General features: G+C 37.0%; 1 protein-coding gene across 1 annotated transcript in view; it reads left to right on the forward strand.

Moving 5' to 3' along the window:
* Positions 1–25,549, forward strand: part of CCDC88C (coiled-coil domain containing 88C) — a 229,549-nt gene that overhangs the window by 129,241 nt on the left and 74,759 nt on the right. Inside the window, exons 11-13 of the mRNA XM_031952347.1 lie at positions 12,399–12,545; positions 13,960–14,104; positions 17,797–17,981. Of these exons, the coding sequence (XP_031808207.1) occupies positions 12,399–12,545; positions 13,960–14,104; positions 17,797–17,981 (477 nt within the window). The remainder of the gene's footprint in view (positions 1–12,398; positions 12,546–13,959; positions 14,105–17,796; positions 17,982–25,549) is intronic.

The following is a 25,549-nucleotide window of genomic DNA, read 5'->3' on the forward strand; positions in this document are numbered from 1 at the left end:
CTTTCTCATAGCAATCTTTGTTGTATGTAGTATAAGGGTTTTTTTAATTGTTATTTTACAGATGAGTCAACTTAGACTTTTCTCCATCCTAGCTGAGTTCTCAGACTACTGTAATAATAATAAGTATTTTTTTTTCATTATTTGCTGTTTCTCAGAAATAACTTCAATTTAGTTATATCCCTTAAGGCCCAACTCTGATGCCACTTTTTAAAAAATTAAATCAAGGGGGGGGGGAATAAAGCTGGTGACAAAAATCAAGACTTACTCTTGTATTCTAATTTAAAATCCATTGCTTTCTGCTCCATACTATGTAGTAACATGCATGGTGACTTCTGGAGAGAAAATAGCTCTCTCATGCTCTACTAATGGTTCCTGAAATCCTATCATTAGAACTTTATTACTTTGAATTATTACATGGTTACTGTTTAAAATGCAAATGTCCTTGGGAGAGATAATGAGATTGAGTTTTAATAAACAGCCTAGCATGAATTAATTTATCGGATTCCCTTAAGGCAACAGAAGTGAGAGGAATTAGATGGAAAGCTCTCAGAAATGAGATTCTGAATTCCCAAGAAGAAATTATTCTGATGAGGAATAAGTTGAGGTGGTTAAAGAGACTGATATAGATATACAAAGAACTCAATGGGGACAGGGATAGGCTCTAGAGCTGTATTTTCTTCAGCATAAAAGACTTCTGAGTAGGGAAATTCCCTTCACCAATGCAAGTCATCCCTTTTCTTCAAGGCATTATCTTTGTACCTAGAACACAGAAAAAGGAAAGGATTTTTGTGGGCTTATATATCAAATGTGCATGAATATGCGAGATTTGAATCCAGGGCTTTCTTACTTTAAAACTGATTCTCCATTCTGCCACATTTGCCAGATTGACATAGATTTATTTTTTAAATTTTTTCCCTTAATAATATCTTATTTTTTCCAAGTATATGTAAAGCTAGTTTTTAACATTCATTTTTGTTTTTTAATTTTTAAAATTTTATTAAAGCTTTTTATTTACAAAATGCATGGGTAATTTTTCAACATTGACCCTTGCAAAACCTTCTGCTCCAAATTTTCCCCTTCTTCTTCCCACCCTCCCCCCTAGCTGGCAGGTAGTCCAATACATGTGAAATATGTTTAAATATTAACATTAATTTTTGTAAGATTTTGAGTTGTACATTTTTTTCTCCTTCTTTCCCCCTATTGGCAAGCAATAGATTATATATGTACAATAATTTAAAACCTATTTCCATAATTGTCATGTTGTGAATGAAAAAATCAAGAACAAAAGGGAAAAACCATGAGAAAGAAAAAACTAACAAAAAAGGTGAACACAGTATGTTTTGATCTGCATTCAGTCTCCATAGTTCCTTCTTTGGATGCAGATGGCATTTTCCATCTCACAAGACTTATTAGAGTTTTTAAAAAACATGCATAGAAGATGGAACCAAAGATAAGTAATTGAGGATTAATAGGAATAGAAAAGAGTAGAATGGTCAGGCATTTGAAATCCCCAAATGACATGAATTTGGCAAAAAATGCTAAGGCCAACAAAAAACTTATTTTTTAAATGATTTTAAAATCTGTGCTGAAGACAAGAGGTGGGTTGAAGAAGGAAATAGGATCACTTCTTGGATAGAATGGGGCAATAATAGAACAGATACTTGTGAGAAGACTGAAAGCTTCAATTTAATTTGCTTTTGTTTTTTCCCCCAAGGATAAGATCTTTAGGCCAAAAGAAGAGGGGAAGAAGTTAATAGGAAATGGAAACCCAGAATAAGTGAGGGAGATGGATAGATAGTGGTCAGTTGTCCTCAGTGAGTTCAAGTCAGCAGGCCTAGATCATTAACATCCTAGATTCTGAAATAGATAGCAGCTGTCATTGCTGGGCCTCCGTCAGCAGTCTTGGAAAGATCTTGGAGAATGCCATAGGGCTAATACTGTCCCAGTTTGGGGGGGCAGAGAGGAGGAGAGAGAGTGGGATCTAAAAACTGTAAACCAGGGAGTCTGGCTTCTGGAATTTTGCCAACAACAAACAGGACACTTCAAAGGGATCATTTCCTTTGTAATCCTACATACTTTTATTTTGTACATTTAAAAATATTATCATAAAAGGTCCATAGACTTTATCATTCTGTTGAAGGGGTCTTCAGAAGGAAAGTTATAGTAAATCTGGACAGCATAGTAAAAAAGCAGAGATATAACCTTGCTGACAAACTCTGTATGGTCAAAACTATGGTTCCTCCAGTAGCAGTTTATGGCTGAGAGTTGGATTTATATGGAAAGCTGAGTGCTTTAGAATCGACACTTTCAATTCTGGTGCTGGAGAATTTGTTTAAGAGTCCCTTGGACAGCAAAGAAATCAATCAGTCAATACTTCAAGAAATTAATTCAGGCCTTTCATTGGAAAGATCAGATACTAAAGCTGGTCAGAACTCTTTGGTAAAGACCCTCTGGTTGGGAAGATAGAAGGCAGAAAGAGAATGAGATGGATAGAGTGTCATGGAAACCAATGAACATAATCTTGGATAGATTTTGTGACAAGGTGAGGTGAGGGATAGAAGGGCCTGGCATTCTATGGTCATATCATAGGATCACAAAGAGTCAGACATGATTAATTGAATAATGCAGGTGCATTTGAAACAAAAATGATTCAATGTCCTGGGGCTAGATGATACTATGATTACAGGGTTTTAGAACTGCATGAATAACCATAACCAAAGAGTCCATATTCACTTCCATATTTTTTTGAGTTATCTGCCTTATCAAGCACTCAAATCAATTTGAACTTCACTAGCTTAATATATTTTAAGGTTTACAAAATATTTTCCTTTAACAGCCATTGAAATATTGTAAAAATATTGTGAAATATTATAAATATTATCCTTGTTTTATAGATGAAGAGATTGGAACTCAGACATTATCTTGTGTCTATAATTGGCTCTGAGCTGATCCACCTTTATATGATATATGTTGGACGACCCAGGCTTCATTTTTTTGTGTGTCATTAACTCTTTATGCTTTTAAGTTCATAAAATGCATAAGATTGCCAATTACGTTGAAAAACTTACCGGATTTAAAAAAAAAACACATGGAGTTAAAAAGCTTCCGCTGGGATTCCAAAAAGATTTTGAGAACAACAAAAGATGTGATGGTCCAAATCAAATAAGATAAAACTTTAATAAGAATAAATGTGCAGATCCAGTTGGGTTCAAAAAAACTAATCCCATTAATGCATGATGTTATATGTGTGACAAGACAAGAAATCTTTTAATGAAAAAATAATCTGATAATCTTATTTTGACAAAAAGTTCAATATGGGTTAATAGTGTGAAGTAGTAGCCAAAAAAAATAGCAAATGCTCTCCTACTCTTAATTTAGAATCAAAGTGCCCAAAACATAGGCGGTGATAACAATTAATAATAATAATAAATAATATAATAATAATTCTATTCCTTGGTCAGACCACACCTGTTATATACTTTGTTCACTTCTTAGCACCATTGTTTAAAAAATGAATTTTTTTCTTTTTATAAATACCACCTGTCTTTGCCAGTGCCTATCTTCTTCCACCTCCCAGAAAGCCATATCAGATAAAAAAGAATAAAAAAGAGGAGAAATCAACAAAATTAACCCAATTTAATTTACAAAAAATGTCTGATTATGTGTGACATTCCAAAGTCATAGTTTCCTACTTCTGCAAAGAAGGAAACAGTACAATTAAAAAAAAAAGGTGGTATCTTTTGTCTCTCTATCACCTACATTTCCTCTATTCCATATTTCTTCCTTTCAGTCAACTCATAAAACAAAAGAAATTTTTTTTAAGAAGAAAAAGAGAAAATAACACTTAGGGGCAGCTACGTGATGCAATGGATAGAATGGAATCAGGAGGATCTAAGTTCAAATTAGGTCCCAAACGTTCAATAACCAGTCACTTAATCTCAATTACCACCAAAAAAAAAAAAAAAAAAAAGAGAGAGAGAGAAAGAAATAACATTCAAATCTATCAGATCATTGAACAAAATTTAATCATATATTGGGCACCATATTTTAAGCAAGACTTGCAGAACAAATTTAGAAGAGAGTAGCCAGGATGGTGACAGGAGTAGAGGATTATTAAAGGAATTAGGGAGAGTTTATTTTGGAGAAGAGCAGATTTAAGGGGAATCTGATGACTGTTTTGAAATATTTGAAGTGCCAATCATGTGGAAGAGTGATTAGACGCTTTCTACTTGGCTTCAGAAGGTAGCACTAGAAACAATGAACGGAAATTGAGCAGTAGCAAATTTAGGCTTGAGGTAAGATAAATTTTATGGCCCGAATGCAGGGGGCTGCCTGGAGGTTGCCTCTCATTGGAGGGCTTCAGACAAATGCTTCAGGGACAGGTTGAGCTGGAGTCTTCCTATGTTCCTTTCTGCTTCTTAGATTCTGTGATTTTCTCCTTTGGGAAGGAAAGGAGCCAGAAGATAGCAATAGTAGTAGCAAAATAGTCCAAAAAATCTTGAGTTTGTCATGAATTAGATAAAACTGGAAAGCATTGTCCCGTCCAAAGAGGCGGAGATTGCCTGCAGCAGAATGGGGAGTCATCTTGCCATGATGTGTGTGTCTGAGTCTGGTCTCAGAAGCCCGGTGAGCTCCAGAAGGATTCTTGGCCAATGTGGCTAAGCATTATAGGAAATTCTGCTCATTGTCACATAGCTCACAGGGAGTGACCAAAGGGTATTGGTCCAACAGGACACATTTTCTGAAAGTGACAAGCATTCATTTTTGTTTTATTTTATTTTATTTATTTATTTAATGGTATTTTATTTTTCCAAATACAGGCAAAGATAGTTTTCAGTATTCATTTTTGCAAAACCTTGTGTTTGACATTTTTCTCCCTCTCTCCCCTAACCCCAAGACAGCAAGCAATCCAATATAGGTTAAATATGTAGCCCTTTATTTTAAAAAGATGCATTCTCACCGTCACTATTTCTCCCACCCCCAGAGGGTGATGGTAGAGAGGGGTTCTAAAAGTCATATGGCAATAATATTAAACTTATAACCTAAGCATCTTCCTTGAAACAGCTAAAGATAGCAGCAGTAGCTGCCCATCAGGACAGAATTCCTTGTCATGTCAGATTTAAATAGCTTCTTTGAGGAATTTTGTCCCATTGGGTAAAATTATACCTGGTAGCCTTCCTTGGGGAATGTCATGGATAACTTGAAATCCAGACTGCTGCACAGGCCTGGCTGACACATTTTAACAGCCGCCCCCAGCAAGGACATACCAGCCGCAGGATTGTTCCTTCAGGAAATACCGATGGGATTTAGATGAAATCCTGGCGAATCTGTCTGTGTTCAAAGTAATGGAAAAACAACACTGCCTTTTTTTTTTTTAACCCTAACTATACACAATTGGCTATGTTAATTGGATAAAAATTGAACTGTCATTTCCCCTTCTATGTTTATGCATATATCCATATGCATATATGGATATAATGTACTTGCATGTGTGTATATATGCATGTGTACAGACATAGACCACATGGTATTTCTAATTATGCACATAGTAAGCTATTGCTGCTAATGGGTGTGCCTAAGGACATAGATAATTTAAAACCATTCCATTTGGATTTGGACTGCTTGGGGGTATGATGAAAATTTAGTGTTCTAATTATGTATTACATTAACTAACGGAATATATTTGAGAGGGGCACTGTCCTAGAAGGCAGAAGCTTCTTGTCCCTCTGACCTTAGCTCTGGGATCCTGTCCAGGCCTTCCCTGCCTCATCTATAAAATGAGAGGGATGATACCTTACCTGCAGGAAAGGAGGGGGCTGGCTATATTAGATGCTCCCCTGAAGGAGCATAAATCTGAAAAGGATTGGTCTAGTCACTCGGAGTGTAAAAACCCTCTCGTTAGGAGCTAACCTTTATTGTTTGTGAATTATGTGTAAATTCATTTGATCTTCCCAACAACCAACTGATTATAACATATTTATTAAGTTCCTGTTGTGTGCAAGCATTAGGAATGGCAGAAGACAGTCCCTGCCCTCAAAGAAGCTCATAATCAAATGGGCAACATAGCATGCAAATGAATGTATACAGATAAGCCATTGACAAGATAAATAGGAAATAAGAGATGGAATGCATGTACTAGGGCAATCCTATGAGGAAGATACTATTATTATTCTCATTTTACAGATCAGGAAACTGGGTCAAATTAAGTGACTAGAGTCAAATTCTAGTAAATGTCTAAGGTAATTCAGATCTTCCAAGTCCAGGTCCAATACTTTATCCACTGTGCCACTTAGCTGCTTCTTACATTTATTTCTATCAGTATTAGTAATTACCTTCCTTTTCTGCAACTTATTCTTTTAAACATATATATATATATATATATATATATATATATATATATATATATATATATATAAAATACATGGGTACATATACACATACATATATATTAATTTTTTACATTCATTTTTGAAATTTTTGAATTCCAAAATTCTCTCCCTTTCTCCCTTCCCCTCCCCTACTCATTGCAAGCAGTATGATTAAACATGTGAACTCATACAAAATGTATATACAGAGAGGTCAGTGTCTTTCGTAGGGTCACACAGGCAGCATTTGTCAGTGCTCAGATCCATGTTTTCCTGGCAGCATGGAGTGAACTAGACTTAAAATCAGGCCCCCCTGGATTCAAATCCAACTTCAGACACTTAAATATCTGTTCAGTCTTTGATAAGTTAGGTAACTTCTCTAAATTTCACTTTCTATTTTGTAATATGAAGGGATTGGACTAGATGTCTCTGCAGTATCTTCCTGTTCCAAATCGATGGTATTTTTAAAACTAATTTTTATTCCCTGAATATAGACCAACTCCTTTCATTCACGTGCAGCCCAGACATGTATTGGGTATGTTAGTAAGCTGTCTCTTGAGATTTTAAAAGATTGATAATCCAGAGTTAATATAGAATATTTATGTGTGTTTGATACACACATGCAAGTGTAGCAAGTATAATAAGGTTTGTAAAATGCTTTGCTAATTAATGCATTATATGAGTGTCCAGAATTGTTATTTAATTCTTCCATGTACTTTAGGGAGGGATGTGCTAGAACCAACTTGTATCAGCTCTCAAGAACCAATTGTTAAATTTGAGCATTTATTTGCATTTGTTTGAGCTTTTATACTTTGGAAATTGACAAACACTACAAACCAGAACTTGGTTTATTATTTTGTTGGTTGTGTAGATTTAATGAAATGATGGAGAATGTGTTAATAATGTGGTTTGAACTTAAAAATGTGTCATGAGTACTTTTTTTGTGGAAAGTTGGTTGTTAAATGTTTACCAACATGTATCTGCCTGGAACATAAATAGGATGAAAATGTTTTAACATATGAACATATGTATAATTTCACTAATATGGTTCTGTCATATTGATATAAGTTTTTATACTGTCATACTAAAAGAAATGGTTTCTGTGACTTGCTGTGATGAGAACAAAACATTTTCACCTCATTTTATAAACTTCTGGTAATGATCCTGTCTCAATTAAGAAGCATAATAACTCAGAAACAAGATTATTTGGTTGTATTTAAGAGACAAAGTCACAAAGAACTATATGAGAGTCCAAGAAAAGATTGTTAATGGTAAGAAAATTAGGAACACCTTCACGGAGGAGGTAGCGTTTGAATTGGGATTTAATGGTCAGAAAGGAGGAGGATAATACCCCACACTTAGGGAATGCTATGAGCAAAGATAGAGAAAACTCTTGAGAGTTTCAGGAAGAGAATGTTTCAGCATTCTGGCTTAACTGAGATGGAAGAAAATGATCAGGTAGCCTGGATGTGTAAGAGAGTACCAGATTGCAGAGGATGTTGAATGCTCACCTGTTATCTCCCTCTAGACCCTCTAGACTTTTTTTTTCTTTTTTAGAAAATTCTATTTTATAAAGCAAAAGAACCAAAGGAAAAGCAAACAATTGGGGCATATACTGCATTCCAGTGATCCAGTATATTTATTAGATGGAGAGATATGAATTAGATAATATAATTAAATGCATTCAGAACTGGGGGTGAAGGATAACCAGACTCAAAGCAGAATCATTAATGGTTCTGTGCCAGTGTAGCAAGAGACCTCCATCTGTGGTTGGCTCCGTTCAGAAGGCATTTTTATTAGTAACTTGGGGAAAGGCATAATATACAATTTACAGAAGATATCTGTCTGTGGATTAGTTCATATACTGGGTAACAGTCAGAATTTAAATGATCTTGACAGGCTGGAGCATAGAACTGAGTCTAATCAAATAAAATATGATAAGGATTGATATCAAATCTTATTTTTGAAATGACAATATTAATAATAATGATGATGATTAGCATTAAAATATCACTCTCAGGTTTACATAGATTATCTCAATTGATCTCATTAGAAATCCCATGAGGTAATTGCTTATTAGTTTTATTCCCATTTTACAGATATAGGAAACAGAGGTACAGAGAGGTTTGTTTGTTTTGTCCATAGTTTTATTTGGAGCTGTTTATTGTTAATTAACAAGAGAAATCCCTTCCAATCTCTGCCTCTGGAAATAAAATGATTAAAATTACAGAATGGAGAATTTTTTATTAGTCCTATTGAGGAAGAGGGCTGTGTTTACTTTGAGGGAAGAACTTGGTGATCATGTTTTTGAACTTTGGTCAACAATATTAGATGTTTAATAAATACTTGTTAATTCAAGGGCTTTATGTAGTTTCTAGTTAAGTTTATACAATTTTTTTTAAAGAAAATGCATATATTATTTGTGGATTCAGGAAGTGGAAGAGATTAATTTTATAGGGTTATCTGTGTTTGAACCTGATCTTTTGTTTCCCTTTGAAAAAATCATTATTTGTCTCTGTACTGTCAGGGCAACTGTCACTTCTAGATGAGAAAACTTCAAGGAAAAGGCAAGCAAAACCAGAAGTTTCCCAAATTACCTTCTTTCAAATGTCCTTTTCATTGACTTTCATTGAATTAGACTTAGCCCTCCCAAACATTGAGAAGGTCAACACTTGAAAACACAACCTTCTTTGTTCACTGTTGCTGTTGGTATCTGTTCCTAGAAGTTGTGTGAGGTACTGTTTGTCAACTTAAGTTCAGCATCCAACCAACATTTAAACATCAAGTATGAGTGATCCAAAATTTAAAGAAGAGGTAATTCTTGTCCTCAGGGAGCTTATTGTCTGTATAAGAAATGTGATACTTTTAAAGTTGTGTATAATACCCAATATAATTTGTTTCCTAACTAGTTTATAGTCTTTGTGGGGGGATATAATCTTTAGGACAGTGAATTTAATTTCTTTTTAAAAAATTATTATACATTAAGAAGAATTACACATATTTAACCTATATTAAATTACTTCCTGTCTAGGGGAGGAGAGAAGGGGGAGAGCAAAAATTTGGAGCACAAGGTTTTGCAAGGATGAATATTGAAAACTATCTTTGCATGTATTTTGAAAAATAAAAAGCTATTATTTTAAAATTATGATTCTTAACATTTAAATATTTTCGAGTTTGAGATTCTTTCCTTTACTTTAGCCCCTCCCTCTCACTGAGAAGGCAAGCAATATGATATTCATTATACATATGAAATCTAGTTTAGAATGTTCTAATCAATGTAGTGTCTCTCCTCCACCATCTTGTACAAATAACTAAGACTTGGTTGGAGCAGAAATAGCCTATCTTGTGATTCCCTTGTAATAAGAGCATTTTGGAAATAATCCTATCAGATCACACTGATCTGAGATGTGAGGAAGAGGAGGAGGAGGGTTTTTTCCCCTTTGAATCACTGCTTATAATCATTGTGTGGTTACTTTCTCTCCTAGTTTGAAATTTTAAGTGGATCTCTTGATCTATAATAATTCTTGATAGTGGTCACTATCGTTTTTGGTTTCCTCATATCTCTCTTGATTTTCTTCCAGAATTGAAGCTTCTTGCAAGGGCTAGACTTTACACTCTGATATGCTTTTGGGTGATAATCAGTTCTGCTTGTTCTTAGCTTCTGGGTGACTTTTTAAAAAATTAATTTTATTTTCCCCAGTTACAAATAAAAAACAATTTTTGGTTTATCTATGTACATTCATTTTTACATATTTCCATATGAATCATCTTGGGAGAGAAAAATCAGAACAAAAGGTGAAAACTAATGAGAAAAACCAGAAGAAAAAAAAGAGATGAAAATAGTATCTGTTTGATCTACATTCATTCTCTATAATTCTCTCTCTGGATGCAAATTGTGTTATCCTTCCAAAATTTATTGAGATTTCCTTGGATCACTGAATCATTGAGAAGAACCAGGTCTGTCATTGTTGGTTGTTGCATAGTCATGTTATTGCTGTATACAATGATTTCCTGGTTCTGCTCACTTCACTCAGCATCAGTTCATGGAAATCTTTCCAGGCCTTTTTAAAATCAATCTGTTCATAAATTTTTATAGAATAATAATATTCCATTACTTCCACATGCCATAATTTATTCAGCCATTCCCCAGTTGATGGTCATTTTACTCTTTTTCCAATTCCTTGCCACCACAAAGAGAGCTCTACTACAAACATTTTTGAACAAATGGGTCCTTTTCTCTCTTTTATGATTTTTTTGGGACACAGATACAGTAGTGGCACTTTGGATCAAAGGATATGCACAGTTTACAGCCCTTTGCATTGTATGTTTAAAAAATGCTTGTTGATTGATTTTTAAAAAATAAGTTAATGTTTACATTTTTAAAGCATTTTTAAATACTAAATAAATTTAGTATTTTTAATATTTAAATTTTAAATTAAAAATTTAAATTTTAAACTTTAGTATTTTACAATTTAAAATTTAGTATTTTAAATTTAGTATATAAAAATAGCTTCTTTCAGTTGTCACTTCTATTTTTTTTTTTTTTTGGTTCCTTTTATCTGCTTCTCTGGTTTTCTTTTGTGCTTGTTTTAGTTGATTTTTCTAGTTGACTTAATGAATAAATTTTTATTGCTGCTTTTTATTTTCGTATCGGATGTTTCCCAGCCCATTTCTCTCTTCCTCCTTACGTTCTCAGAAAGTTATCTGTTACATTAGAACACAGAACAAAAGAAAAGAAAGAAAAAAACCCAGTAAAATTAACCACAGTGTTTCATACTTATATCTTCCTACCTCTGTTAAGAAGGGAGGAAATAACTTTTCAAGATCTACTTTTCTGCATTTTACCCTTTGATTAAAACTTTGCCCATTGACCAAATTGAGTGATTTTTTTCCCCATCAGTCCTTTTGGATTCCAGCCTAAGTGTGCCCCAGCCAGTCTGTCTTGTGTCTCTATGGGCATCTAGTGAGCTGCAGGATATGAATGACCTACCTAACCCTGTTCTTTTGTGTTATAATCAGTGAGAGTAGGGGGGTAGAAAAACTAATAACAGACTTCTTGTCCACCTAGAAAAGACTGTCCGGTTTCCCAGTGTATGCTTGAAGGCATTTAGGGGTGTGCATAGGGGGAATTCTTGCATGACCCTAAAATGGCTCTTCAGGATGGTAAAAGAAAATGAAAACATTTGTCCTAATGTGGAATGCAACAGTGATGTGATGGAAGAACACAATTGTTTCCTTTAAATTTGTTAAGCAATTGATCTCAGGGTTAAAGTGGTAAACATACCCCTGCTCTCTTAGATCTCTGTGGGGCAGACAGAATTGCTTTGTTTCAGTTTGGGGCATTACTTTTGCTGGACAATGGTCCTCTTCTAAACTCAGGATGAGAACTTATAATTTTCCAAAGGCATGGATGTACCATTAGAAAATGTACTTTGGAAAAGAAAGATGGCCTGAATAGATAATTCATTACCAATTGCTTCCTTGAATCTCTAAGGCCTCTTAAATTATTTCAAACCTGTGTGCTTCATCATTTTCTAACTTGCATTAAAATTAAATTAATTTTAATTTTTAATTAAATTTTAATTTTAAATTTAAATTAAATTAAATTTAAAATATTTTCATTTCTTTTCTCTTTCCCTTTCCTATTTGAGTCAATAGGTCTTAAAACTCAGAGTTCAGATCTTCTATTTTTCTCACTTGTGACATCCCATCTATCATCTCCAATCCATCCTACACACTTTCCCTTAAATATGGATCTGACTCTATTATTTCCCTATTTGGTCAGCTTAAATGATTTCATATTGCCTTTTGGATAAATAATAGCTAACATCTAAAGTTGATTTGAATTGATCTAATGAGATGATTGTTGTTAATGGTCAATTCATAGAAAAAACTTTCTACACGGTGTTTATTTCGTAGATGTCTTTTATTTAGACTCACTTTGCCAAAATAACTGGAAATGGCACAAGGGATAGGTTCTCAATAAAGAAATTCTTTTTACCTAAATGCATTATGTTTGTTTATATTGTCTAGGAGTTGAGAGAAGATAATATCATTCTGATTGAAACTAAGGCAATGTTGGAAGAACAGCTGACCGCTGCTCGAGCTCGAGGTGATAAAGTCCATGAGCTAGAAAAAGAAAATTTGCAATTGAAATCTAAACTTCATGATGTGGAACTGGTAATGAAGTTTTGTTATTAAATTATATTTGAGGATTGTCAATCTTATCACCTTTTAGTGTTCTTTTTTTTAAATAGAGGGTATAGACATCTCTGATAGTAGTAATTAACAGCACTCATTTACAATGTGCTTTTATTGCATTTAATTGTTTTTCAAGCAAAAGATAGCTTAGTTACCTTTTCTCTGTCTCTTTGTAACCATCTCTCTGTGTCTTTAGGGGCTCTCATGTCCTAAGCTGTTTTAAACAGGTAGTTTTAGACTAAGGGTTCTTGATCTAGGATCCTTCAACTTTAAAACAAATTGATAATACTTGATTAAATTAAAGTTGAATTTTAATTAAATTTAATTAATTAATTTAATTAAAGTTGAATGTAATTAGATGAATTACATTTTAAAAATCAATTATAAAGGAAACTAATTATATTGAAACAATTTCAATTTAATTAGTTTTCTTTATAATCCTAGTTTTTGTTTTTTTTTTTTTTTTTCCTTCCTGAGGTAATTGAGGTTAAGTGACTTGCCCAGAGTCACACAGTTAGGAAGTATTAAGTGTCCGAGGTAAGATTTGAATTCAGGTCCTCCTGACTTCAGGGCTGGTGCCCCTATTTTATGTTTTTAAGAACATTCTTCTGGAAAGGAGTCTGTAATTTTCAACAGATGGCCAAAGGATTCCATGGCATTAAAAAAAAAAAAAAAAAAGGTTAAGAATCCTTTCCTTATTTTTTTTCCAAAGTCCTATTGTATGACCTAGAGTCAAGAGATTTGGAGTCAAATTTTAACCCTCTTAATTTTCCCATTTTTTGGTAACTATTAGCAATAAACCTTTGGTGAACAAACATTTATTTCAGGTTATATGACAGGTTCTATGCTAAGCCCTGGAATTAGGATACAAAGAAAAGCTAAAATTCTCTTTCTCCAAGAAATGCATCTATTTAAGTAGAAGTCATTTCAATTCCCTCAGACTCTGTTCCCTCCTCTGTAAAGAGGCAATAATGATGCTTGTACTATTTCTTCCCAGGATAGTTGTAAGAGAAGTACCTTGCAAATCTACCTAAGATAGCACTAACTGCTAAGTTACTGTTGCCTGGAAGTGATATAACTTGCAGATATTGCTGTGGCTGCTCTAACAGGGTTCATATTTTTGATAGAGATGCACATCTAAGTTTTGAAAACTGCATCAGGTCTTGTACATCCTTCATTCTTTTCTTTTGATGGCTTTTCATTGATATCCTCTCTTTTCAAGCCACCTGAACATCCCCTTTCCCTTACTTACTCTTTTCCTAAAACAGTCCTGAAATGGCCTTTATGAAATGTTTTATGCTTCTGGCCTTCCAGGAGCAGCTGGTCTGTTAATGAAAAGAACTGGTCCCTACACCTGCCGAGTTTTGCACCTGTGTTCTTCCTTTTTCTCTAGGACAGGGACACAGATAAGAAGCGAATTGAAGAGCTTTTGGAAGAAAACATGGTCCTGGAGATTGCGCAGAAGCAGAGTATGAACGAATCTGCCCACCTGGGCTGGGAGTTAGAGCAGCTGTCCAAGAATGCGGACCTTTCAGACGGTAAGTAAACCCAAGAGACAGTGACTCATTCTTAACTGTCTTTTCAGTTTCTATCCCAAAGAGCTAAGTCTGACATCATTTCCCTTGGAGTCCACATTAAGCCTGATAATTCACCCCTAAAGACCTAATTACCTTCAAAATGCCACTTGGAATTGTCTCTGTCTATTCCCTCCCCACCCCCTGAAAATAAAAATGTTTTCTCTGGAGTGAGAAATATAGATTATTATTATGTCACTCCCTTTCCCTATGGGAACTCCCATGACACTCAAGTGTAAGTAGCATGGAACCCAGGGGCCATCTTAGTCAGATTTATGAATGGCTAACAATATTTGATGGCAGGGGAAACTTAAATGACCATTTATTCCCTGTGAAGTCTGTGTTTTGGGCATTATTATGCCCATTATACATTTGCCAAAGTGGAAAAAGATATTAGCCTTTCCCCTCTAACTCTCTTAGATATCCTAAATGGGTTTTTTCCTTATTTTGCACAACTCAGTAATCATTTATTAAATATTTACCATGTGTCGGGCAATGTGCTAAATACTTGTGATACAGAGAAAGACAAAAACAACATGCACCATAGTCTGTCAAATTATTGGATAATTTGCCTACTGGCTTACTCCACATATACACTGTTACTCACTGAAAAACTTCCAAGGGAGTCTCCTTCTTGAAAGGTTTTATGAACAAGGAGTCAGGATTATACCAGGAAGCACTGGCACCAAACAAATAATAGGAGGTTCTAAAAATGAACATATGTATAGTTGCCATTGATGGTGGTCATTTAATGTTTTTATTAGTATTTTAGTATTTAGTATTTGCAATTTTACAAAGTAGTAGTATTTTTTGTGAAATAGAAGTTTTTTTGTTGAATTTTTGGATTTCTCAGCAGAGGAATAAAGTCAGTTATCAGTTCATCAGAAGTATTTCAGTATCAATTGTAAAAGAGCATAATTTAAATCTTGATCATTAATTCATTCCAAAGGTACATATTAACAGAAATAGAACTATTTATCTCATTCATTTATTTATCTCTTCAGCAACAATTTTATTTAGTGTTTGCAAATTCAATTCATATAACACTTATTTTATCCATCCAACCTGGCAAACTTTATTAGGAAAATAAGCATTTAAAAAATTTATTAATGTCTTCATTAGTATATTATTAAGCATCTCTTCTGTGCAATGTATACTATGAGGCAATAAAGATATAAAGATAATGGAAAGCAGTCTGATCCTCCAGGAATCTCTCTTTTACTAGAAGGCCTAATAACACGTAGAGTGGGAGTGCTAACATATAAGGTTCAGAAAGGATTCCCTGTAAGACGTAGCATTGTAGCTGAGCCCTGTGGAAAAGGCATGGAGGAGAGAGGGTAAGTGCATTGTAGTTGTGGGGTACAACTACCTATTGGGTAGGCTAGTTTAGTCTAGGTGTGACTCAGGGAAGTGATAATAAGGATGGAAGGGTGCCTTGGGGCAAGATTGTGGAGGACTTTAAAGGACACCCTAAAAACTTATATTTTATGGAATTCTATTGAAGTTTTAGGTTTTTTTTTCTTTTTTAGTTTAATTGATTAGTTTTTTTTTTTTTTTAAAGTAGGGAGAAGACAAGGACAAAAGGATAGGACAATGGGGACAGCTGTGGGGCAGGGGTGATGGATGGAATGCTGGGCCTGGAGGATTTGGCCTTAGACTTTACATGACTCTCAAAAGTCAGATAATGCCTAATTTACCTTGGGAAATAGGAATAATAACAGCAGTTACTTCCTAGGGTTGTTGTGAGGATCAAATGAAATAACATTATAAAGTATTTAGCATAGAGTGTCTAATTTGGGGAAAAGTCAGAATCCTAGTTTGTTTGGAATTCAGAATTTGTTAAGAGGAGTAAGATGATAAATAGGACTGTGGGCCAAATCATCTTTCTTTTTTTTGGTCACTATTTATTTGATGGTGCAATGGGAAAGAGCAGTAAGTTTGGAGTCAGGCAGAGCTGTGTTCAGTAAGGAGCTCTATAGGCAAGTCATTAACTTCTCTGGCTTCACTTGCCTCAACTCTTGAGAATGAATAATAATAGGACCTACAACAAGGTTGTTATGAGAGTATCGGAGGAGCAACATGTAAAGTATTTTACAAACTAGTATTATTATTGCAGATGTGGGGCACAGCTTCTGCAGATGCACAGAAGTGGATCTCTAGGTCAATTTGCTGCACAAGATTACTATAGCCTATCAGATGCAGCTCAAACCCTTTATCCTGGCATTTAAAGCTCTTTATCCTTCTTTCTTTTTTAAGTTATTATTTTAAATTTTTTATTTTATTATTGCATAAACATTACATTTCCATCTATAGGGGATAGTATATGGATTATATGCTCTAAAGAAAGCTGGAAATTAGGAATGAAGGTGAACATGGAAGTAGAGATGGGGAACAATCTGAACAAATTCCCCCTGATTTTTCCAGCCTGATCTCATGCAATCCTCCACTTGGGCCGGCTTCTGCCCCATTGAACTTCTCCCCCTTCTCTGTATAAGTCCTTTTCCTGCTTTAGCTTGGGCTAAAACATAGATGCAGTTAATTGAATATCATTGGATGCACATGAATTTTTTGAAAAAGTGAGCTCTGTGATTCAGGTTGATAGCTCCTTCTCTGAGCAGTACAGCACTTGGAGTAATGCTTTGGGCATTGAAATATTGTCACTTGCTGAGGGTTACATATCTAATCTATGTAGGAAGTAGGATTTGAACTCAGGACTTTCTGCTTTTGAGGTCTTCTCTCCACTACACTGTCCTGTCATTCATGAAATAAGCTCAGAAATCCTAATTATTTCCTTTACAGGCTCCTTAGGTTGGTTGTTTAAGGCCCTCTACAATCTGACCTCAGTCTACTCATCTTTAATACAGGATCTTTAATATAGTGGAGTTACAACTTTTTGTTGTTTGATTTTGTTTTGATTTTTTTTTTGAGGCAATCAGGGTTAAGTGAGTTGTCCAGGGTCACACAGCTAGTAGTAGGTGTTGAGACCGGTATTGAAGTAGGGTTCTTCATACTCCAGGGGTGATGTCCTATCCATTGAACCACCTAGCTGCCCAATTAATAGCTTTAAACTGCACTAGGACTTTTGGGACACCTTGTACATGTATATATGAGTTTAATTTCACTGCTCTGAACTATCCCACACTCCCCTTCAAAAAAAAAAAATGCTCTTTGAGAGGACTATGTAATTTTTCACTTTAAAAAAACACTCCCAGTCCTTAAAATAATGACTTTTATATTTTTGCTTTAGGATCTTGTTTTGTTTCATTCCTTTATTTCCACTTATCTCTTCATTTGTTTATCCATTCCTTCATTCATCTATCTGTTTCTTTTATTTATCTGTTCATTTATTTGTATCTATAGCGGTGATTTTTGCAGTGCCTGGAACTCCCAGGTTGATGAAGCTCCTTCTATCAGTGCAGACCAGCATTGTTCAGTAATTTATATTTTAGAGATAATGGCCTGGGGGGGTCACTCGTAAGTTAAATGGCTTAATGTCTGTATCAGTGTTAGTTCTTGAACTCCGGTCTTTGTGAGGCTGAAACACTATTGCTTCTCTCCCACAAGTAACCATGTAATTGGGAGTGTGGTGGAGGTGCAATTAATTCTCTTAGGATGCTTTAGAGTGCTGAATTTTGATCCTGACAATCTTCCCCCAGCATCCAGGAAGTCCTTTGTGTTTGAGTTGAATGAGTGTGCCTCGAGTCGAATTTTGAAGCTGGAGAAGGAGAACCAGAGCCTTCAGAACACTATCCAAGAGCTGAGAGATGCTTCCCTGATTGCAGAAGAAAGCAAATTAAAATTTGTGGAGCTCGAAACAGAGAACCACCAACTCAGCAGAAAGGTACTCCCCCCTTCCTTCTGCCTGACAACCCATCACTGGGTAGCCATTAAAGCCCACAAGAGGATGCAAGGTCAGGACAAAAGATGTCCAGTAAAGAAACCTTGCCTTCACCTGTACTAAGGTCCTGGGAAAGGATATGTAACAAAATCAGGAAATAACAGCAGTGTACTAAGAACAATTAATAATTGATAGTGAATAAGATAAATAAGGTCATGCAGTAAGTAGTATTTTTAAAACCCTCGTGTTTAAAAAAAAGTAAAAATAAGACATTGGACAAAAGCTATTTTGTGATTGAGTATATCCATGAGTAAGCTAAGTTAGACTCCCAGTGGCAGTGGAAGTAGGAAAAGCAGAACTAGAAATCAGAAGACCTGGATGTGAATCATAGCCCTTCAAATCACTTTACTTTGCTGAGCCTCAGCTTTCTTATCTATAAAATAGACTTGAAAACTTTCCGCTTTATCTATTTGTCTGTTCTGTTGAGGGTCTGATAGTAGTAGGTGTTGAGACTGGGAAATTTGGAAACTTTGGGAATACAAAGGCAAAAAATGAAAATGCTTTATACAAAATGTGAATATTATTCTACATATAAAAATGGTGATTGGGTGATGTGAGTTTTCATAGCACATAGAAAAAAAAAAGTGAGACAAGATGGTCGTTGCTCATATAAGTGCTTACTGGGGTTAGAAACAAAGCATGACTGAACTAGTATGCCGAATGAGCTTCCTGGCCCAAGTTTCCTGTGGTGAAACTGCTGTAGGCAGTCTCCCTTCCCTGGTGTAGCACATAGAATGTTGGACTTGGGATCAGGAAGACCCGATTTCAAATATGGTCTCTTGTGAAAGTCATTTCAGTTTCCTCATCTGTCAAAAGAGGAAATAGTGGCAACTACCTTCCAGGGTTCTGTGAGGTTCAAATGAGGTATTGTAAAGTGCTTTGTAGGCCTAAATCCTAGTTATTATGATTCTTATCCTTTTTTTCTATCCCCTTCCCCATCCCTACCTCTATCCTTTTTTAAAAATTTTTGTTTTCCCCAGTTACATGTTAAATATTTTTTGGTTATACACGTGCATTTATTTTTTACATATTTCCATATGAATGATGTTGGGAGAGAAAAATTAGAACAAAGGAGGAATAAAAAAAGAAGGGGAAAAAAAGTGAACATAGCATGTGTTGATTTGCATTCAGTCTCCATAGTTCTCTTTCTGCATGTGGGTGGTGTTTTCCACCCAAAGTTTATTGGGATTATCCTAGATCACTGAATTGCTGAGAAGAACCAAGTCTGTTATAGTTGATCATTGCACAGTCTTACTCTTACTGTGTTCAATGTTCTGTTTATTTCACTCAGTATCAATTCATGTAAGTTTTTCCAGGCCTTTCTAAAATTAGCTTGTTCATCATTTTTTATAGAAAAATAATATTCTATTACTTTCTCGTACCATAACTTATTCAGCCATTCCCTAACTGATGGGCATCTCCTCCACTACAAACATTTTTGCGCATCTGAATCCTTTTCCCCCTTTTATAATTTCTCTGGAACATCCCTTTTCTCTTACCTTTTCCCTATCCCCATCCTCATCTTTCCATAGGTAGAAATCACAGTTCCTCCACATATTTTCATCTTGCATAATTCATGCCTTTGTCTCTATGGGTACCATATTAAAAACCCACCTAGCATTTTAGTTCTTTTTTTGGATTAGTTTACTATCACAGTACAGCTTTTAGACTGTTTTCTCCCTGTTTTCCATGTTCCCTTCAAGACCAGCTTTGTTTTCTTTTGCCCTTTGAGTAAAGGTAGGTTTCCATAAAAGTACTTTTCTCCAGATGGTACAATGTAATAGGAAGAACTTTGATCTCATGAGTTGAAGCTTACATTTATAGTTTTATCTCTGTTATGAGTTAGCTGTGTGACTATGAATTCAGTTTTCCCATTTGTAAAATGCACAACTTGGTCGAAATGATCCCCAGGATCCCGATTTATGTGAACTCTAAAAGGATTTTATACTTTCTCAGATTTGATGCAGGAGTAATGTGACATTTGTTATACCCATTTGCTAAATGTGGCCCTCACCCCTTTTTACCTTCTTCATTTAAAAAATGAAAGTGTTAGATTAGATACTTCCCAAAGTCCCAGATTTAATTTCAAAACTCATTATCTTTTCCCTTATATCTTCTAATATTATAAGTTTTACCTTTTTTTCCTCTTCTGGACTTTTTATTACATCTGTCCAAGGTACCACCATTTTGGAAGTCCCTCAGGTTCACTATCTCAATGTTTGAATTATCCTCAGCTCCTTACTCCACATATCTAGTCAGTTGCCACCTCTTATGCAACATCTCCCCAATCTGTCCCCTTCTCTTTTCTCAGGGTCAACATGTTCTTGATCTGGACTCCTCTAGGTGATTTTCTTGATTCAAAATTCTCTCCTCTCCAATTCCTCTTCCACACAGCTTCCAAAGTGGTTTTTCTAAAGCACAAAGCATAGACCATGTTATTACTTTTCTACCCAATAAAAACCCAGTAGTTCTCTTTTAAATTTAGACTCACATAAAAGTCCCATTTTGTCATTTAGAGCCCTTTAAAATCTTGTTCCAGCCTACTTATTCAGTCTTAGTATAAATTATTTCCCTTCCCATATTATGTAGTCCCATGTAACTGTCCATATTTCTTTTCCTAGGACAAAGATGCTCTTCTGTTACTCCCCTATGGACTACCCTCACCTGGTAGCTCCCCTTTGAGCTGCTCTTAATGCCCGCTCGTCCAGCACGGTTAGGCCACACTTACCTGTCTTCAGGCACCAACCCAGATCCCACAGAGACAGACCACCAGGAAGGAGGGGTGAAGCGAAAGAGAACTTTATTCTTAGATAGCACATATTTATACCCCCCTGAGTATCTGAGAAGGGGAGGTCCTCTAAGAACCTGGAATAATGGGATTGGGCAAGAAGAGGGAGAGAGGCATGTTAGGCTTTGAGAGCACTAAGGAGGGAGACATGGTACCTGGGATCAGACACCACCTCCTGGGGCTATGCCCCTCCCTCCACATAGGACTCGCCTGCACCTTGGCACCTCTCATCCCTCAGGTCCTCCCACATGCCTTGAACTGCATTCCTTGCTCCTAGAGGCTTTTTAACCCTTACATCTCCCCCTCTTTTATTAATAAGACCAAGTGTTCTCATGTTAACAAATGAGAAGCTGTTCCATAAGCACCTCTAAAGAATTTTTTTTAAGAATACATATAAAGCATCCTAGCAAAGTAGGCAAAAGCAAAAGAAGCAACAATACAAAATGGCTACATAGAGCCCACGGGATAATAGAAGGGGTTGGAAAGGGAAGTATGTTGGATCCAGTCATTAAGCCAGTCCAGCAAGGTAGTCATCTCTCTGCTATGGCGCTGTTTTGGGCGTCTCTTGGGTTATCTCCTTTTCTTCTTCTTCAGCCTTTGCTTTAATAGGGGCAACTTTCCTTGTTCTTCTTTCTGGAATTCAGCGGCCTTCCCTATCAGTACCTGGAAGACATAAATATCCCAGCCCTCTCCAAAGTATTAAAAATGGACCTTGCCAATGTCCTTCCTTGTCCTTCCAAAGGACCTTTTGAATGTTTTCCAGCGCCTGAAGCACTGTTTTCACGGAGCTTAGTTTTCTGTCTTGTCTATAAGATTGTGCCAAATGTATCATTCCTGGAGAGAGGCAGGTATCCCTATCCAGGTGTAAAATATTGTAAGTATATAAGGTCTTATCCATATCCACCTGTGTGGGCCATTGGGGGTTCTATCTACTTCCCCTCGCTTTCTGTTTAATAAGGGTGGCCTTCAGAGTACCATGGGCCCATTCCACTAGGGCCTGGCCCTGTGGATTATAGTAGGGAATCCTTGTAACATGTTTAATGGTAAATGTGGTGAAGAAGGTGGCTATCTGCTTAGAGGTATAAGCTGGCCCATTTTTGGTCTTCATGGTATTAGGAACGCTGAGAGGAGAAGCAACTATACAAATGTTTAATGACCGAAGGAATGTTCTCATGGGAGGCCATTGTGGCTCAAAGGAATCTAGAAAAGGTGTCAATAGAAACCTGGATGGCCACATGGCCCACATGTGTCACATCCATTTGCCACAGATCATTGGGGAATAAACCCCAGGGATTAACTCCTTTACTAGGTGGAGGAAGAAGAAACTGAACACACTGCTTCCCTATCTGTTGGGCTTGTTCCCAGGTGAGGTCATAAAGGCAATGTAGAGAATTAGCAGGTAAGTGGAGAAAATCATGGGCACGTTCAGGGGGTGTGGTGACCATGAGAAAGGAGCATTGTAAAGCACAGTCCATCACCTCGTTGCCAGCAAATATGCCTCCTGCACAGCATTGGTGAGAATATCCATGGCCATGTGGAACAAGAACGCTCATGGTCTCTTTCAGCAGGGCAGAGAGATCTTTCCCACTGCTCACTGATAACAGTATATCATCCACATAGTGCAGTATCATGGCCTGGAGCCACGCCTTCCTAGTTGGTCCTAGCACTGGCGCTACATACCCCTGACATAAGGTGGGGCTGCAACACATCCCTTGCGGGAGAACTTTCCATTGGTAGCACAGGTCAGGCCCTGCATTGTTTATAGAGGGAATGGTAAAAGCAAATCTTTTCTCCTCCTCTGGAGCCAGAGGGATGGAGAAGAAACTGTCTTTTATGTCTCTTACTGTAACTGGCCAGCCAGTGGGTACTAGGTTAGGAGCTGGCGTGCCAGACTGTAGGGTTCCCATAGGTTCAGTAGAAGCATTAATGGCCCTAAGGTCTGCTAGCATTCTGAATTTTCCAGATTTTTTCTTTATAATAAATACAAGGCTATTCCATGGGCTGGACGTTGGTTCTATATGTCCGGCCTTCAACTGTTGTTATATATTTTCACATAAGGTTTGGGCTTTATAAACTGAGAAAGGCCATTGGGACACCCAAACCGGGGTGTTAGATTTCCATGTTAATGGTTTGGGCTTGACATGAAAGGTGGTGCCCAAATCCCCAATGATCCCAATTAAAAATCCTGGCCGGGGTGGGGGGTATATAAACTGAGGCTCCACAAGCCTTCAATATGTCCCTCCCCCATAGATTCATAGATTGTACCTGAGACCTGCAACCACCAGAGGTTGGAATATCCTGTTTGTCTGCAAACTGCCAGGGCAGGTCTTCTGCTGCAACCCTTTTAGATATAGCAGCCGTGAAGGCATCCATTTGAAAGGCCCTGGAGCCGACATTCTCACATCTCTTTATCATCTCTTCCAGGCCAGGTTCCCCATCTACAGTGAGCATGGCCTTCTGGCAGTTAGTATTAGCATTCTCCCCTGCCAATTTCTGTACAAGGAGGCTGGAGGCTTCTCCCCTGCCCACTGACCTCTCAACAGCCACCTGTAGGCAGGCCACAAAATCAGGAAAAGGTTTATCTGGGCCCTGTTTAATCCTAGTCGTTTGCTTTTGCTTTCCAGATGCTTGAATTTTACTAAATTCTCGTTGGGCACATTGAGACACAGCTGCATATACTGCTGCATCATATTGCATTTGATCCTCATTTCTTTTATATTTTCCAGCTTTCTGTATTATTTGTCCTAAACTTGTCTGGGAATCTCCAAATCCTTCACAAGTGGGCGCAGAGGGAGCAGATGGGAGACATATCTCCTCAGGGAGGGCGGGGGAGAAGGAAGAAGGCCATGCCTTGGAGACAGAGGGGATCTTCCCTCTGTTTGCTTTCTTCTCCCTCATCTTATCACCGTCCTTTATGTCAAGGTCATATATCTCTCTGTTTACTTTCTTATTACTCATCTTATCCCTGCCCCTGCCTGTTCCATCATATCCACTTCCTGCTTCTTCCTCACTACCTTCTGCTTCTTCCTCACTATCTCTTCCTTCTTCACGTCACAATCACCTCCTTGTCTTCCTGTTTATTTCCTGGTTCTTTCCCCCCAGCTAACTTCCATTTTATGGGCACAGCTGATCCCGGTGAATGCCGGTTTACGACCCTTATTTGTTTTATGACTCTTCGTTTGCACTTCATTATCTACTTTTAATGGATTGCGGCTTGAACCTCTTAAAGTGCCCCCAATCACTTGATGCCATTCTGGGATGGCTCCTGGAGCTTCCTTATCATAGGAAGCCATCTGACTACCTACTACCTCCCATGTTTTCAAATTCATTTCCAATCCTGCTTGCTTTACTATTATATAAGCTTCTTTTCCTGGTACCTCCTGGTCTGGGACCCTCACAACAATCTGTCCCATTTTCCTAACTTTCTACTCCCTCTAGAGCAGAGTTCTACCTGTAGGCCTGCTACAAGGGGAGGTCCTCGCCAAAATTGCCCCATGTTGGGTGCCACTTGTTATGCCCCTATGGACTTTTCTAACCTGGTAGCTCCTCTTTGAGCTACTCTTAATGCCCATTTATCTACGGCACAGCTAGGCCACACTTACCCGTCTTCAGGCACCAACCCAGATCCCACAGAGACAGACCACCAGGAGATGGGGGTGAAGCGAAAGAGAACTTTATTCTGAGATAGCACATATTTATATCCCCCTGAGAATCTGGGGGAAGGGGAAGGTCCTCTAGGAATCAGGACGGGCAGGTCAAAACAGGATTGGCCCGAGAAGAGGGAGGGAGATGTGCTAGGCTTTGAGAGCACTAAGGAGAGAGATGTGGTACCTGGGGTCAGATACCGCCTCCTGGGGCTATGCCCCACCTCCACATAGGACTCGCCTGCCCCTCAATACCTCTTATCCCTCAGGTCCTCCCACATGCCTTGCACTGCATTCCTAGCTACCTAGAGGCTTTTTAACTCTTATACTCTTCTCTCATTTTTCTTCCACATTTTGCCTGGCTCTTATACTTAGAATGTGCTTCTTTCTTTCAATGTCTTAGCGCTTTTATTTTCTTCATTTAACTTTTTATGTGAAGGTTTTTGTGTTTTTGTTTTGTTTTTGATGCTTCTTTGGATGCTAGTGTTTAGCATAAGTTAAAATACCTTATAATTTGTGTGACTACATATGCCTACATATATATGTATGGTCTCCTTTTATAGAATATAAGCTTCTTTTTTTTATTTATTTAATAGCCTTTTATTTACAGGATATATGCATGGGTAACTTTACAGCATTAACAATTGCCAAACCTCTTGTTCCAATTTTTCACCTCTTACCCCCCAACCCCCTCCCCTAGATGGCAGGATGACCAGTAGATGTTAAATATATTAAAATATAAATTAGATACACAATAAGTATACATGACCAAACCGTTATTTTGCTGTACAAAAAGAATCAGACTCTGAAATATTGTACAATTAGCTTGTGAAGGAAATCAAAAATGCAGGTGGGCAAAGATATAGGGATTGGGAGTCCAATGTAATGGTTTTTAGTCATCTCCCACAGTTCTTTTTCTGGGCATAGCTAGTTCAGTTCATTACTGCTCCATTAGAAATGATTTGGTTGATCACATTGCTGAGGATGGCCTGGTCCATCAGAACTGGTCATCATATAGTATTGTTGTTGAAGTATATAATGATCTCCTGGTCCTGCTCATTTCACTCAGCATCAGTTCG

The sequence above is a fragment of the Sarcophilus harrisii genome, chromosome 2 (genome assembly GCF_902635505.1).
Source record: "Sarcophilus harrisii chromosome 2, mSarHar1.11, whole genome shotgun sequence".
In the NCBI taxonomy this organism is placed as follows: domain Eukaryota; kingdom Metazoa; phylum Chordata; class Mammalia; order Dasyuromorphia; family Dasyuridae; genus Sarcophilus; species Sarcophilus harrisii.